This window comes from Hemicordylus capensis, chromosome 8, assembly GCF_027244095.1.
Source record: "Hemicordylus capensis ecotype Gifberg chromosome 8, rHemCap1.1.pri, whole genome shotgun sequence".
NCBI lineage: Eukaryota > Metazoa > Chordata > Lepidosauria > Squamata > Cordylidae > Hemicordylus > Hemicordylus capensis.
In genome coordinates this window covers 8,614,271-8,629,262 of record NC_069664.1, presented here as the reverse complement: position 1 = coordinate 8,629,262, position 14,992 = coordinate 8,614,271, and the positions used below count along the sequence as shown (strand labels likewise).

General features: G+C 46.0%; 1 protein-coding gene across 10 annotated transcripts in view; it reads right to left on the bottom strand.

Moving 5' to 3' along the window:
* Window positions 1-14,992, bottom strand: part of PLEKHA2 (pleckstrin homology domain containing A2) — an 82,810-nt gene that overhangs the window by 7,442 nt on the left and 60,376 nt on the right. For all 10 annotated transcript variants that reach the window (XM_053269965.1, XM_053269964.1, XM_053269961.1 and 7 more), the window contains 5 exons: window positions 14,697-14,837; window positions 12,291-12,359; window positions 10,412-10,482; window positions 8,856-8,919; window positions 1,921-1,998 (listed from right to left, as the gene is read on the bottom strand). In XM_053269965.1, coding sequence (XP_053125940.1) covers window positions 1,921-1,998; window positions 8,856-8,919; window positions 10,412-10,482; window positions 12,291-12,359; window positions 14,697-14,837 — 423 coding nt within the window. The remainder of the gene's footprint in view (window positions 1-1,920; window positions 1,999-8,855; window positions 8,920-10,411; window positions 10,483-12,290; window positions 12,360-14,696; window positions 14,838-14,992) is intronic.

Sequence of the window (14,992 nt, the reverse complement as noted above, 5' to 3'; positions counted from 1 at the left end):
GGGTTTTTAGTTTCAGGTACATAGGGACATAGGAAGCTGCCTTATACTGAGTCAGACCATTCGACCATCTAGCTCAGTATTGTCCTCACAGACTGGCAGCGGCTTCTCCAAGATTTCAGGCAGGAGTCTCTCCCAGCCCTACCTAGAGATGCTGCTAGGGAGTGAATCTGGGACCTTCTGCATGCAAGCAGATCCTCTTACACTGAGCTATGGCTCCATCCCCTAAGAGGAATATCTTACAGTGCTCATATGTAGTGTAGAGAGGAGAGCTGGTCTTGTGAGAGGAGAGCTAGTCTGGTGGTAGCAAGCATGACTTGTCCCCTTAGCTAAGCAGGGTCTGCCCTGGTTGCATCTGAATGGGAGACTTCATGTGTGAGCACTGCAAGATACTCCCCTCAGGGGATGAAACCACTCTGGGAAGAGCAGAAGGTTCCAAGTTCCCTCCCTGGCTTCTCCAAAATAGGGCTGAGAGAGATTCCTGCCTGCAACCTTGAAGAAGCCGCTGCCAGTCTGTGAAGACAATACTGAGCTAGATAGACCAATGGTCTGACTCAGTATATGGCAGTTTCCTATGTTCCTAAATGCAAATTAGCGTGGGCCCTGCTTAGGAAAAGGGATAATTCATGCTTGCTTTCACAAGACCGGCAATCCTCCCCGGAAGGTACACTTAGTTCAGGACTGTGTGGATACTGCAATTCTGCAGAATTCAGGTTCCTAAGAATCTCAGCTTTCACATTAAAAAGGAGAGGGCAAGTTTCTGGACCTCATGGTTACACAAGCATACTTGAAGGTATGTGGACTATGAGTGATGAATCTCAGGAACCAGTGTTGGTTAAGTTAAATATCATGTGGTTTTGGGGAGGCTTCAGTCCCCTGCACACAGCAACTTGCCCACCCACATATCTAAGCAGAATACATACAAGATAGTAAATGTTGTAGAACAAAGTTGCGCAACATTTGCTCATCCAGCATAATTTACGCACGTTGCAGAATTCAGTGCAGGATTCTGATTTATTTTTTTTAAAACCACCCTCAAATGTGGCCACTGAAGTACCAATTTGATTAAGGTAGGAGGCTTCTCCTACCCAAGTTTGGGATCCGGGAGCACTCGAGTATTTGATAGTGTTAGATACAAGAAAGATCGGAGGAGAGGAGCTTGCTTATGTGTGAAGCCCCAGCTGGGTAGGGTGAGCACTCTTGTGGCAGCAAGCATGGATTCCCCCCTTTGCTAAGCAGGGTCTGCTTTGGATTACATTTGAATAGGAGACTACCTGTGAGCATTGGAGGATATTCCCCTTAGGGGATGGGGCTGCTCTGGGAAGAGCACCTGTCTGCTTGCATGCAGAAGAAGGTTCCCTCCCTGGAAGTATCTCCAAGCTAGGGCTGAGAGAGACTCCTGCCTGCAACCTTGGAGAAGCTGCTGCCAGTCTGGGTAGACAATATTGAGTTAGATGGAGCAGTGGTCTGACTCGGTATAAGGCAGCTTCTTATATTCCTATGTACTATGTTCCCAAGTACACAGATTCAATGAAGTTATACCAATGTGCTTTATCTGTGCATTTATAAATGTGTTTTATCTGTGCAATTAATCTGGGGTGAGAAGGAAGAGAGGGGCTGGAGGCTGCCGAAATGCCTAGGCCCTCTTCAGTGATGAGAGCTTTGCATGTATGGCGGCTCCATTATATTTTGGCAAAGTCTCTCTCTGCAGCTGTGGGAAGGCGTTGGCAGCTACACACCTCCCTCCCCACTGCCCAGTCCTGGCCTTGTGTTGGTGGACAACAGAGCCTGGACAGGCTCCTCCTGGAAATGAGCTATTTGTCAAAATGTTTACTCAAGACATTAAAAGAGATGATGTCTGCTTAAGAAAACACCACCAGCGCTAATTGATGTTGCATGCAAAGCAGAAAGGATATGACCTACTCTTGGGCAGTTCTTCAGCGCCTGCACCGCCCCCGTGATGGCCTTGATCCAGCTGTGCATCTCTTCAGGGCTATAAGCCTGAAAAACAAAGACCCGGGTTAAGACACCAGAAAGGCCCCACTTGCAGCCACACAGGGCTCGCTAGTTTGGATTATGGGCAACCTGAACCCCAACACAGCTCAACAACCAAGCCAAGTTCCAGGGGTGTAGCTAGGGGAGAGGGGGCCCGTGTTCGCCCCTCTCCCCTTAGAGTGAGGGAGATAATGAAGAATATGGGGAGGGGTGGGGGTTGGGGCCCCTCAGGAGCTGGGGGCCTCAGGTTCTTTGAAACATAGCTACATCTCTGCCAAGTTCACACCGCACTAAAGACATTTTAGAGCTCTGATTAATCAGTTAAGTAGATCTACATTTGTGAATAATTAAAATAATCGATCGGCGGGCGGGAGAAGCAACCTTGGAGAAGCCGCTGCCAGTATGGGTAGACAATACTGAGCTAGATGGACCAATGGTCTGACTCCGTATATGGCAGCTTCCTATGTCCCTGTGCTGTCTTTATATGGTGTGTGTGTAAGGCACAGTGGATGCTGTCTCAGGAGTGGGCTGCACACTTGGGCCCTCCAGCTGTTGTTGGACTACAATTCCCATCATCCCTGACTTTGGCCACTGTGACTGGGGATGCTGGGGGTTGTAGTCCAAAAACAGCTGGAGGGTCCAAGTTGTGCAGCCCCGTCTTAGGAGGAAGATTCCCCCCTTGGTGAGAACGAAGAGAGAAGGCCTTTTCTAGGACGCTGCATTTTTGAAAATAATGTATTGCTCTATTAATCGGGGTGCCTTTTTAGTCTATTAAAGAGTAACTTAATTAATCTAAGCCTGAGGTTCCCAACCTCAAATCTCCAGATGTTGGACTACAACTTCCAGTATCTCCATCCACAATGGTAGAAGGGAGGGATGGGAATTGTAGTCCATCAGCATCTAGGAACCCATGTTTGAGAATCCCTGCTTTACCCTTTTCGTATTCCTTCTTACTGCATGCTCAGAGTGTATACAGTAACCTTCTGCATGCAAAGCAGATGCTCTGTCACTGAGCTACGGCCTCATCCCCATAATCTCCCTTTCTGTGCACCAGAAATCACCAACCAACAGCCATTTGTGGCATGATTTTGATCAGCTTCTGCACCTATAATTGGTGGCCCAGTAGGCCAGGAGTAGAGAGGAAGCTGGAGGAAGACAGTCAGCACGTGGCTTTCTTTTCTGAAGTATTTCAGCAAGGGCAGTGCGTCCCCCCTCCCTCTGATTGCTCTCAGCTCTGTTGGGTATGAAGAACAAGGAAGGACAAGAGGGCATCACTTTGGCTGTCTCCAAAAGAGGCAAAGGGGGCACTCCCACCCCTCACGCCATCCTTCCCCCATTCTCCAATGGGTGGTCCAGTGTAAGATGCTTAAGAATTCATCTGCCTCTCTTTGAGCATCAACGCAGCCTGTCCTCAGCACCTTAGCTTTCTGAATCTGCACCCTATCTATCTATCTATCTATCTATCTATCTATCTATCTATCTATCTATCTAATTTATATACTGCCCTATATAAAATCTCAGGGTGGTTTACAATCCAAATCTGTAATAGTTTAAACACACAAGATTTGTGTGTTTAATCCTAATTTAATCCAGACCTATGTGTCCCAGTATTCTGTTTCCAGAAGTGATTATTGAGATTATTCTAGGAAGTCCACACGCAGGACATGAAAGCAACAGGCCACCGTTGTACTGTTTCTTCCACAGGATCTGGTTTTAAGAGTTATACTGCTGATGATGATGGAGAATCCATATAGCTATTGTTATTATAGCATGTCCGAAATCAAGAGTTATCATTAATTTGTCTAATCCTTTGGGAAGGCTCAGATACTATTTTTTGACAGGCCCAAGAATGGTCCTCTCAAAAAGAATAAGAGAGGAGGGGAAATTTCCCACAAGGTCCAACCGGATGCCTCTTCAGGGCATGAAGCCAATGTTTCCAGCTTATTGTTGTTTACATTCTGTTCAACTTTCTTCCAAGAAGCTCAGGGTGACATATATAATCCCCTGTTAATTGAGCAAAGAGGCATCTTTTAAAATGGGGCTTTTATACTTAGAAGGCGAGGAGGAAGCATCCATCCAGTGCTTGCTGCTAGTGTCTACCTTGTGTTTGTTATTAGACTGTAAGCCTTTTGTGGACAGGGGGAACTTGTCTCTTTCTATGAAAACTGCTTTGGCAATTTTTCTCTTGAAAAGCGGCATATATACTCGTAATAACAACTGCTTTGAAACATTTTGTTATAACTCTCTTCTCTCTTGCTAATCTGCAACCTTCTTGACCTCCTGCGACCATCACCAGACCTGAGCAGGTGTCCAGCGTAAGAATGTAAGAACAGCCTTGCTGGATCAGGCCCAAGGTCCATCTAGTCCAGCATCCTGTTTCACACAGTGGCCCACCAGATGCCTCTGGGAAGCCCACAGGCAGGAGATGAAGGCATCCCAGCTTTCTTGCTGTTGCTCCCCTGCAACTGGGATTCAGAGGCATCTTGCCTCTGAGGCTGGAGTCACCATCACCATGCAACTTTGATCGTTACTGTTGTTACTAACTTGTTTGTGACTTGTTACTAACTTGTTTGTTTTCAGCTTTGCATTTTAATCAATTGTCATTTTAATCAATTCCTGGAGCCCCGGAATGGGCTGACGAATATGTAAAATATATCCTATTTTAGAGGATACAAATATGTACAATAAATAATAAAACTTCCACTAGAGGGCAGAAACAAGATGATCTCTCCCCACCCCAAGTTGCAAATCCTCAAAGCCTTCTGTTAATATAAACATTGCTTTCTGAGACTGGATAGTAGATTGTCCAGTCCAACTGAAAGCGGTAATCTCATGTCTCGCTATGAGGGGGGATACTGTAATGTCATGTAATTTTGCCCCGCTGAAGTCCACAGGGCTCGCCCAAGCAGAATTAATGACTGGATCACACTCCAGATCTTCGGAGAAGGGAAAGTTCTTGTCACTCTGATTCCTTACAGCCGCACAGTCTCTGATACTGGCAAGAGGTCTATCTAGCTCAGTATTGTCTACACAGACTGGCAGCGGCTTCTCCAAGGTTGCAGGCAGGAATCTCTCTCTCAGCCCTATCTTGGAGAGGGAACTGGGAAGCTTCTGCATGCAAGCATGCAGGTGCTTTTCCCAGAGCAGCCCCACCCGCTAAGGTGAATCTCTTACAGGGCTTACACATGTCATCTCCCATTCAAATGCAAACCAGGGTGGGCCCTGCTTAGCAAAGGGAAGAGTTCATGCTTGCTACCACATGACCAGCTCTCCTCCCATCTACTACTACTCTGCTGCTGAGCTATGGCTGCTCCCAAGATGCTGCGAGGCACGTTCCCATGTACCAGAGCTCACCGCAAGAGATCCACGACCGAAAACACACAGCCAAGCGGAACTCCACAACAGGTGCACAGAACTGTCAGCTGCATTGCAAAAAGCATTCTTTACGCCTTCCCTTGCCCCACTCCTCACGAGGCTGGCCCCCCTCCCCTTCAGATGCTGATGGCCCTGGGGAAAGGAGTCGGGGCTCTCAGAACCCATGGGCAAGAGTCCTCTACCATTGTGCAAGGTCACATTCAGAGGCTACCAGATACTGTACGTGAGCCAGCGGGGGGGGGGGTGTCGGTGCCCCCCAGCCCCACGCGCCTTGTGATTTTGGACATGGTCTGTACCCCTAGAGAAAGAAAACACATGACAGCATCACAAGACTTCCCACTACCAGTGTGTTCTCATGCTTTTATTGTCCTGGCCATCGGGCCCACAGAGGCCACATTTTCCAGTGGTGTTTTCGAAGTTTTAAAAAGCTACTATAGCATTTAATCAAAGTTATCAGAGGAATGCAAATGGAAACTGGCAGGAATGCCCTCCGAAGATTACTCCATGGAGAGAGGACAACAATTCGTTCATTGCAGCCCTAACCCTGGCCCTTTCCTCTGTGCAAAAATGACTGCAATTTTAGCCTAATCATTTGGGGGCAGAATGGGTGATAACACAGGGGTGATAACACAGAGGAAGGTGTGAGTGCTACAATGCTATCTCCCGTTTTCCATCTCTAGAGGGGCAGACGTTGCCAAAACTCATCATGAGCATTCCTTCTGAGATGGTAAAAATGGCACTGATGGCCAAATTTTGTGGGCCTGGCTCATGCACCAGTACAGGCCAGACCAAATTTAGGGCAGATGTCCCAGGCAACCTGCTGGGCATCTCGGTTCTTCTTGAATTAAAGGAGCTGCCAAAAGACTGGGAGAAGCACATTTCTTTTCAATTGCCTCTCTCCATGGCACAAGCAAATACAGGTTTATGGATCCATACGCAGAAGCTTACTGTCTTACACGACAGGGATATACCGTATGTCACACTCTGCCAGCAGCAGCAAGCTGACAAGCAAGTGCAATGACAGGATATTTGGGAAAGGGGACAGAATGCCACACATGGAGTTTGACCTGCAGAGTTGTTCTGGGACTGGATCAGGTCCATGGGACACCCCTCAACCGGCACTGCCCTAGACAGCACTCCATCCACAACCATGGGATCAAAACTATTAAGAACACCACCAGCACAATCTATGTTGTGCTAATGTTCAGCTTATCTTCAGTGAATGAAGATTTGGCTCCCCCCCCGCCCCCCAAAAGCTGTTGCATGTTAATAACAGGGTTGTAAACAAACAAAATCTATGTCGTTCTCCTGTGTAGCACTGATTTCTTTCAATGGGGCTTGTGCAAGGTCAAAGCTTTGGAACACGCTCCCTGCTGAAATAAGAGCCTCCCCATCTCTAACAACGTTTAAAAAGTCTTTAAAGATGCATCTATTCACCCAGGCTTTTAACTAAATATAGTTTTACTAGTTTTAACATTGTTTAAAACGTTTTAAGGTTTGAATTGTTGTAGCGTTTTAACTTTTGCTGTATCATTTACTTTGTTTTAACTGGTGTTTTAATGTTTGTTGTCATTTATTTTAACTAACGTTTTAACTTTTTTTGGTTTTTATGTTTGCTTTTTTGTGAACCGCCCAGAGACATGAGTTTTGGGTGGTATACAAATATGTAAAATAAAAATAAAATAAAATAAATTTCCTGCTGTATTGTACCCAGTATCTTTAGGATGCGTCATAAAATAAAAATAATTTTATAAAAATAAAGCAAAACCATGACATCATGGCTTTGTCAGTGCATTTCTGGGCCCAATTCAAAGTGCTGATTTTAACCTTTATAGCCCTGAATGGCCTGGAACCAGGTTACCTGATGTGCCTCTGTCCGGACCTTGAGATTCTTGGCAGAGGCCCTGACTGTACCTACCAAATGCAGTGAGGTCAGTGGCTACTCGAGAGAGGGCCTTTTCAGTGGTGGCACCGTGGTCACCTCCCCAGCGAGGTCCAGCTGGCATCATCACTTGATCTTAGTTAAAAGGCCAAGAAGCGTTCTTTTTGTTTTAAACTCTGCATTTGATCTTTGATAGAAATAAACATTGATTGATCGGCATCACCGCTGTGTTCTTTTGGACACCAGACAGAGACCTTCCTGTTCACCCAGGCCTTAAAAAAAAATCTTTAGAATGGTTCTGTATTTCATTGTCACTTGATTCTGTTTAGTGTGCTGTTAATGGCATGCTTTATTCCATTGTTGTTTTATTGTTTTGCTTTGTGAGCCACCCAGAGAATAAGGGTTATGGGGCAGTCAACAAATAAAGTTCAACATCTTCACCACAACTGTGCAAAGTCCTACCACATGCATCATGTAGAAGCCCTCACGGAAGACAACCCCAATCATCCTACCACATGTCACATGTGAACAATCTCTGTCTTTGCGATTCTCTTTTCGCACCTGTACAAATAACCTTGATCATAACTGTGGCGAAATGGAGAAGTGAAATCGCTGCCAAAGTAGCTCCCTTGGTCAGAGAGCCCCCAGAGGGCAAAATTGATCTGTGTACAACGATTCACCTCGATTCACCCTTTCTGCTTGAAGGATCTTCAGCAAAGCATCCTGTTTAGGGAGGCCAGGCCAGCGCTAACTGTCAGATGCTAAATTTACTGCCTAGAAAAATACATTCAAAAACAAAATACAACCCGCCCACTGGGAGTCTGTTTTTATTTTTTTTAAATCGTAATAGATTGACCGTCTGAAAAATCGTCGACATCAACGGCTTTCAGACTTTCTCCCATCAGCAAGCAGTTCGAGTAAGAGAATGTTACCATCAATTACTCCTACTGTTAGTTGTCACCGTTCTTATCTTATGCACTTTTAAGTTTTACTTTTAAGATTTATACAGAATTTTTACAGATTATACCTCTTGAATTTCCTAGCCATTTATTTGCCTTCCCCTCCACACACCCCTACTTACTAAGAATGTCCCTCCATGTGTCTGATTAAATGGACGAGTCCACAAAACGGTATGCTACAATACTTCTCATAGGCTGACTTCCAGATTAACAAAGCACAGGTGATACATAAGGAGCAGCAATGCTGCTGCTTAGCTCCTGACCAATGCAGAGTGTGTGTGTGTGTGTGTGTCTGTGAAATTTCAATGACCTCCTCTTCCCCTAGGAAACCACCTGGAAATAGGACCCTAAGGGCTGCATGACCCTCAGGGACATATTTCTGAGGGGCACAGAGTGATTCCAGGGGAAGGGGAACAGAACTCCAATGTGCTTGCGGGTCACACAGTCCTGTGCTTCTGGTGGAAGGCACAAAAATGCTGACTGTGTCAATGGTGTGTAAGTGGGTGTGACTAGCTTCCCCACGCATATTTATTGTACACATGGGGTAAGGGTGTTTCCCTCTTATGTTTTTAAATTGCTTCCAACAAACCCCCAAGTTTCTCAGTACACAGCTGGAAAACCACCACTCTATATGATGGGTACTTTACCTGGACATAGAAAGTCCTGTAGTTTGTTATGATTTCAAAAAGATTGTCCCTCATGAGGAGGTCCCTAGGAAGAGAGAGAGAGGCGTTATCAGGAAGCCCGTCATTCACTTTAGGAATGCTTTTATGCTTATGCTAGCCAGGGGTTCTCAAACCTGGGTCCCCAGATGTTGTTGGACTTCAGCTCCCATAATCCCAGAGGCCATTGTGGCTCAGGCTGATGGGAGTTGAAGTCCAATTACCTCAGGCGGCCCAAATCTGAGAACCCCTGGGTTAGCCTATTATTCTACAAATGCAAAAAACATTTGATCATTATACCCACTTTAAGTTTACACATTCCAAAGCAGCTGACAAAATGAAATAAAAATATTTTTTGAAATATTTTGAAAATATTTTGAAAAAGGATATTCATCCATTTGAAAATGTATACAACACAGTAAAAGAAAAATGTTACAGCAACAGAGAAATGGATAAATAAACAAAAAATCAGTTTTGCACAGGACTAAAAGCTTCTAGGGAAAGTGGTCTTAAAGGTCTGCTTCAAGATGGAAAAAGCTAGCATCCTCTTGGATATTTTTGTATCTCTTCTAGTAGGTAGCACACACTTTTGTGTGCATGACTGCTTCTACTACAGTAAGCCACTTCCAGATATCATTGAGGTTCTCAACCTTGAGTCCCCAGATTTGCTGGACTACAACACCCACCATGGTCTTTGGCTATTTTGGCTGGGGATGATGGGCATTGTAGTCCAACAACTTCTGGGGACTCAAGGTTGAGAACCCCTGCCAAAAGAGAATCAACCCACCTGACCTTCTTGGTTGGTTGGATAGGTTTTTGTTTGTTTTTTATAAGCAGCCTACGTCATTATCGGGAACTCAGCTAAAGAAACTCATACCACATATGAGTCAGATGAGTCAAAGAGGCACCTTTTAACGGGTGATTCTTTTATATTTAGCACGGGGAGATCAACTGGCCCAACTCACTCCCAGCACAGCATCCTAGAACTTGTTGTTACTGGTTTCTACCTTGTGTTTCTTTTAGATTGCGAGCCCTTTGGGGACAGGGAACCACCTTATTTATTATTTATTTTTCTATGTAAGCTGCTTTGAAAACCTGTGTGGCTCAGCCGGCTCATCTAAATATTCGTAATAGTGGCAGCAGATGAGAGAGAGTCTGTGAAGCCCTGCACAGACTGGCAGCGGCTTCTCCAAGGTTACAGGCAGGAATCTCTCTCAGCCCTATCTTGGAGATGCTGCCAGGGAGGGAACTTGGGACCTAGATGCTCTTCCCAGAGTGGCTCCATCCCTTAAGGGGAAGATCTTCCAGTGCTCACACATCAAATCTCCCATTCATATGCAACCAGGGTGGACCCTACTTAGCTAAGCGGACAAGTCATGCTTGCGTTGCTACCACAAGACCAGCTCTCCTTCCTCATTTCATAGAGCAGATGGAGATCAGAAAACCAGATCCCAAATATTGGTCTTCCATTAAGGAGGCAGAGGCCTTAGAGAACCTAGCTATGACGGCAAGGATAAAATCCAGCAAAGGAAAAGCCATACCCAGATTTGACTAGGCATTCGTGAGTCTTCTGCACGTCCTTTAGGAGGATGGAACGCAAAGGCTCCTTGTCCTGAGGAGATAAGCAAAACACATGTTGGGGCAAGTGGACAACCAATTATGAGAGCAGATGGTTCCAATGGCATAAGAGATTCAGGGAATATCATTTAGTGACCCCCACTAAGCCAGCCGAGCTGCAAGCGTCCAGATTGCACAGAACTCTTCTTAATTGCAAAAGTGGCCTGGAATAGAATTCTCTGCAACTCAGGTTGCTTTGTTTTGTCTAGGATTTTTTATTTTTGCAGAAAAGTACAAAATAATAAAGCTACCAAAAAGAAGAAGAAGAAGATAGAATTCAGCTCAGGAACAAATATACTTCAGTATTTTTAGATTATAATAAAGCCAGCAGAAGGTCATCATATCAGCATACTACTGTTCATGTATGTTGACATGAATGTTTGGTATAGTTTACTGCAGGGCTATTGTGGCTAGCGATGATGAGGGCCGAAGTCCAACAACATCTGGACTTTTTGCGAACCCCGGAATCACTGGTACGTGAAAGTGTTGGGATGAGATACAGAACTTCTTATTGCTCAGGGATTCTCAACGTTGGGTCCCCAGATGTTATTGGACTTCAACTCCCATAAGCCTCAACCAAAGGTCACTGGGGCTGGGGATTATGGGAGTTGAAGTCCAATAACATCTGGGGACCCAACGTTGAGAATCCCTGGCTCAGATCACATTCCACATTTCCCTGCAGGCAGTGTTCCCTCTAACAGGGATTCTCAAATGTTGTTGACTACAACTCCCATAATCCCAAAGCAAAAGCCATTGCAGCTGGGGATAATGGGAGTTGTAGTCAACAACATCTGGGAATCCCTCTTAAAGGGAACACTGCCTGCAGGAGCAGGCTAATTTTTAGAATGCCCTTGCAGGTTAAAACACACCATCATTTAAACGTTTGCAAAGTTTGGGTACCATTCCCAGGATTTGAAAGAGAGGGAAAGATGATAGGTTAGCCCAGGTTATCACCCTTGAGTCCCCAGTTGGGTCACCAGATGTTATCGCCCCTCATCCCTAGACACAGCAGCCAAAGGCCATGATGGGAGTTGTAGTCCAACCACACCAGGGCACTTTCCAGATTACATGCTACAACAGGGGTAAAATGCTTCGGCTTGGCAGGATCATATTGAAAACGATCCCCAGAATCTCAGACTCCTACCGTGGGAAAATACAGCTATTTTTCTGCAACGGATTTGCAACGTAGTAGGACTATAACGCAAAGGTAAAATCCGAAATAAGGCATCGGAAATGTAAATGGCACCTTGCTGTCAGCACATGGACTGCAGTGCAACAACACAGAAAGCATGGAAGCACACTTAGCAGAACCGTAGTGACACTGTTGTAGGGTTTATTTAATCTGGAAAGCTCCCTGGAGAACCAAGGTTGAGAGACCTGATGTCTGTGAAGCCATTTGGACATTTGAAATTTGCAACACAAATGCTTAGTAGTAATGAATACTACATTGTATTAAAGGTAAAGTGTGCCATCGAGTTGGTGTCGACTCCTGGTGACCACAGAGCCCTGTGGTTGTCCTTGGTAGAATACAGGAGGGGTGTACCATTGCCTCCGCCCGCGCAGTACAAGATGATGCCTTTCAGAATCTTCTTATCTCGCTGCTGCCCGATATAGGTGTTTCCCATAGTCTGGGAAACATACCAGCGGGGATTCGAACCAGCAACCTCTGGCTTGCTAGTCAAGTCATTTCCCTGCTGTATTACTTACAGGAAAATGGGAAGCTATGAAACATCCTCCAGTCACAGAACCCAAAATGAGCTGAAAGTAAAAAGCACTTCTTGAAAGCATGATGGGAAGGTTTACCTGCTCACACTTGTAATAACCGATGGAAAAATCATCCAGGATAAAGTACCGGCGTTTCCAGTTCTTCCTCTGAAGAGACAAAATCCAAATATTATTTTGGAAGCTGAACTCTCAAGCTCCTCAGTTACTGTACCAAACACTCCACACGGTTTTGTGGCCTGGTCTTCATGCAACACATACATTAACCTTGGAGCCAGAGTGGTGTAGTGGTTAGAGTTGGACTAGGACCAGGGAAACCCGAGTTCAGATCCGCATTCAGCCATGATACTTGCTGGGTGACTCTGGGCCAGTCACTTCTCTCTCAGCCTAACCTCCTTCACAGGGGTCTTGTGAGAATCAACATAACCATGTACACCACTCTGGGCTCCTTGGAGGAAGAGCAGGAACGTAAATGTAGTAAATAAATAAATATAACCTCTGGGGCTGACCACCACAAAATGGGGCAGTGGCCACTAGTGTAAAAGATTCTTTTAAAAAATGATTAGCAACTTCATGGATGATAGGTTGATAAGTTTCTGGGCAAAATAGAAGGTGCTGATTATAAAGTCCTAAATGGCTTAGGGCCAGGATATTTAAGATAATATCTTAAATACCACTCATTAAGATCATCCGGAGAGGTTCATCTATAGTTGCCACTGGCTGGTCTGGTGGCCACTCAGGGACGGGCCTTCCTCATTGATGCCCCAAGGCTCTGGAATGCGCTCCCTGTTAAAATAAGGGCCTCCCCGTCTCTGAAAACTTTTAAAAGGTCAGTCAAGACACATCTGTTCACCCAGGCTTTTAATCAGATTTACAGTTTTAATAGTTAACACTTTAAACATGTCTTAAATGTTAAATTGCTTTAACATTTTAATTTTGTTTTAATTGTATTTTTATTGTAAACCGCCCAGAGCCATGAGTTTTGAGTGGTATAGAAATTTGTTAAATAAAAACACATATTTGTCAGGATAGCTAAAATGGAACCCCTGTGTTCCAAGGCAGTTTTAAGCATTACTGAAAAATAGTGTGACTCGGAATACAACAACAATAACATTTATATACCGCTTTTCAACAAAGAAAAGGAGCGCTGGTCTGGTGGCAGCAAGCATGACTTGTCCCCTTAGCTAAGCAGGGTCTGCCCTGGTTTGCATTTGAATGGGAGACTAGAAGTGTGAGCGCTGTAAGATATTCCCTTCAGGGGATGGAGCCGCTCTGGGAAGAGCATCTAGGTTTCAGGTTCCCTCTCTGGCTTCTCCAAGATAGGGCTGAGAGAGATTCCTACCTGCAACCTTGGAGACGCCACTGCCAGTCTGTAAAGACAATACTGAGCGAGATTTACCAATGGTCTGACTCAGTATATGGCGGCTTCCTATGTTCCCAAAGGTTTCCAACGCGGTTTACATAGATAAATAATAAATAAATAAAATGGATCCCTGTCCCCAAAGGGCTCACAATCTAAAAAGAAACCTAAGATAGATACCAGCAACAGTCACTGGAGGTCCTGTGCTGGGGGTGGATAGGGCCAGTTACTCTCCCCCTGCTAGATAAAGAGAATCACCACGGTAAAAGGTGCCTCTTTGCCCAGTTAGCAGGGGTTCATGAGGCGAGGTGAGGCAGTCGGCATAGGCGGCAGATTATGGGACCACCAACAGGGGCCAGGGGGAGGGAGATGCCACTGCTGCCACCATCTGAGAGTGCGACTGGCCCCCAGCAGGGCCATGGGGCACAGCTGCACTCGATGCCTCAAGTGCTGCAATCCCTTGGGCCACCCTGGCTGGGGATAAACATGAAACAGCCACTACCTCCACACTCTGCTTGGGAACATCTGGATGATCTGGGGAGGAGAGCGGGTCTTGTGGCAGTGACCCGGAATGGCGGCCTTTGCTAAGAAGGGCGCACCTCAGTTTGAATTTGGATGGGTGACCACATGTGAGCACTGTAAGAAATTCCCCTTATCTTAAGGGATGGAGCCATAGCCTGAAACCTTGGAGAGCTGCTGCCTGTCAGGGTAGACAATACTGAGCAGTATGGACCAATGGTCTGACTCAGTATAAGGCAGCTTCCCGTGTTCCTGCGAAGGCTGCATTGCAAACAGAACTGCAGGAGCAGATGGGCCAGTTCTTGATTTCTGTTCCAGGCGTGCAGCTCTTACATGCTTCACCATTCGTGCCGAGGGAGCAGGGGGGAATCCTGGAGAAGTCCGATTCGGCCAAGAATCCCGTTTGCATCTTTCGGCCAAAGCTAGCCGCCTACTGCCTCCTTAGATTACCACTTCCCCCCCCCCATTCCCCCCCAGTTCAGAGGCCTCCCTTTACCCCGTCTGAGGAGCTGGCGACAGGCAACAAGAGCACAGAAGCCAAACCAGCCACCATGGCTTGGCAGTCCTGGAGCATTATCGCCACTGCCATGGAAGGCCACAGCACCTACCACATTCCCCTGCTTCACGCAGTAACCGCTCTTGAGGACCGGCGGGCCAGCTGGCGTCTTGGTGGTGGGGATGTAACTCTGGGACCGTCTCAGAAGAGGGTGGACTGCGATTTCGCCACCTTCAGAGCCGTCCCCTCCATTCTGGGAAAGTGGGGTAAAAGAGAAAATAGTCAGACAACCATAGAGAGGATGGTGAGTGAGTGAGAAGTGGGGGCCGGGGCAGGAACAATGCACAAGCAAGAGTTGGAGTTTCATGGCTGAGTGGGGATTGGAAAGTGAATTTGGGTTTCCAAGTC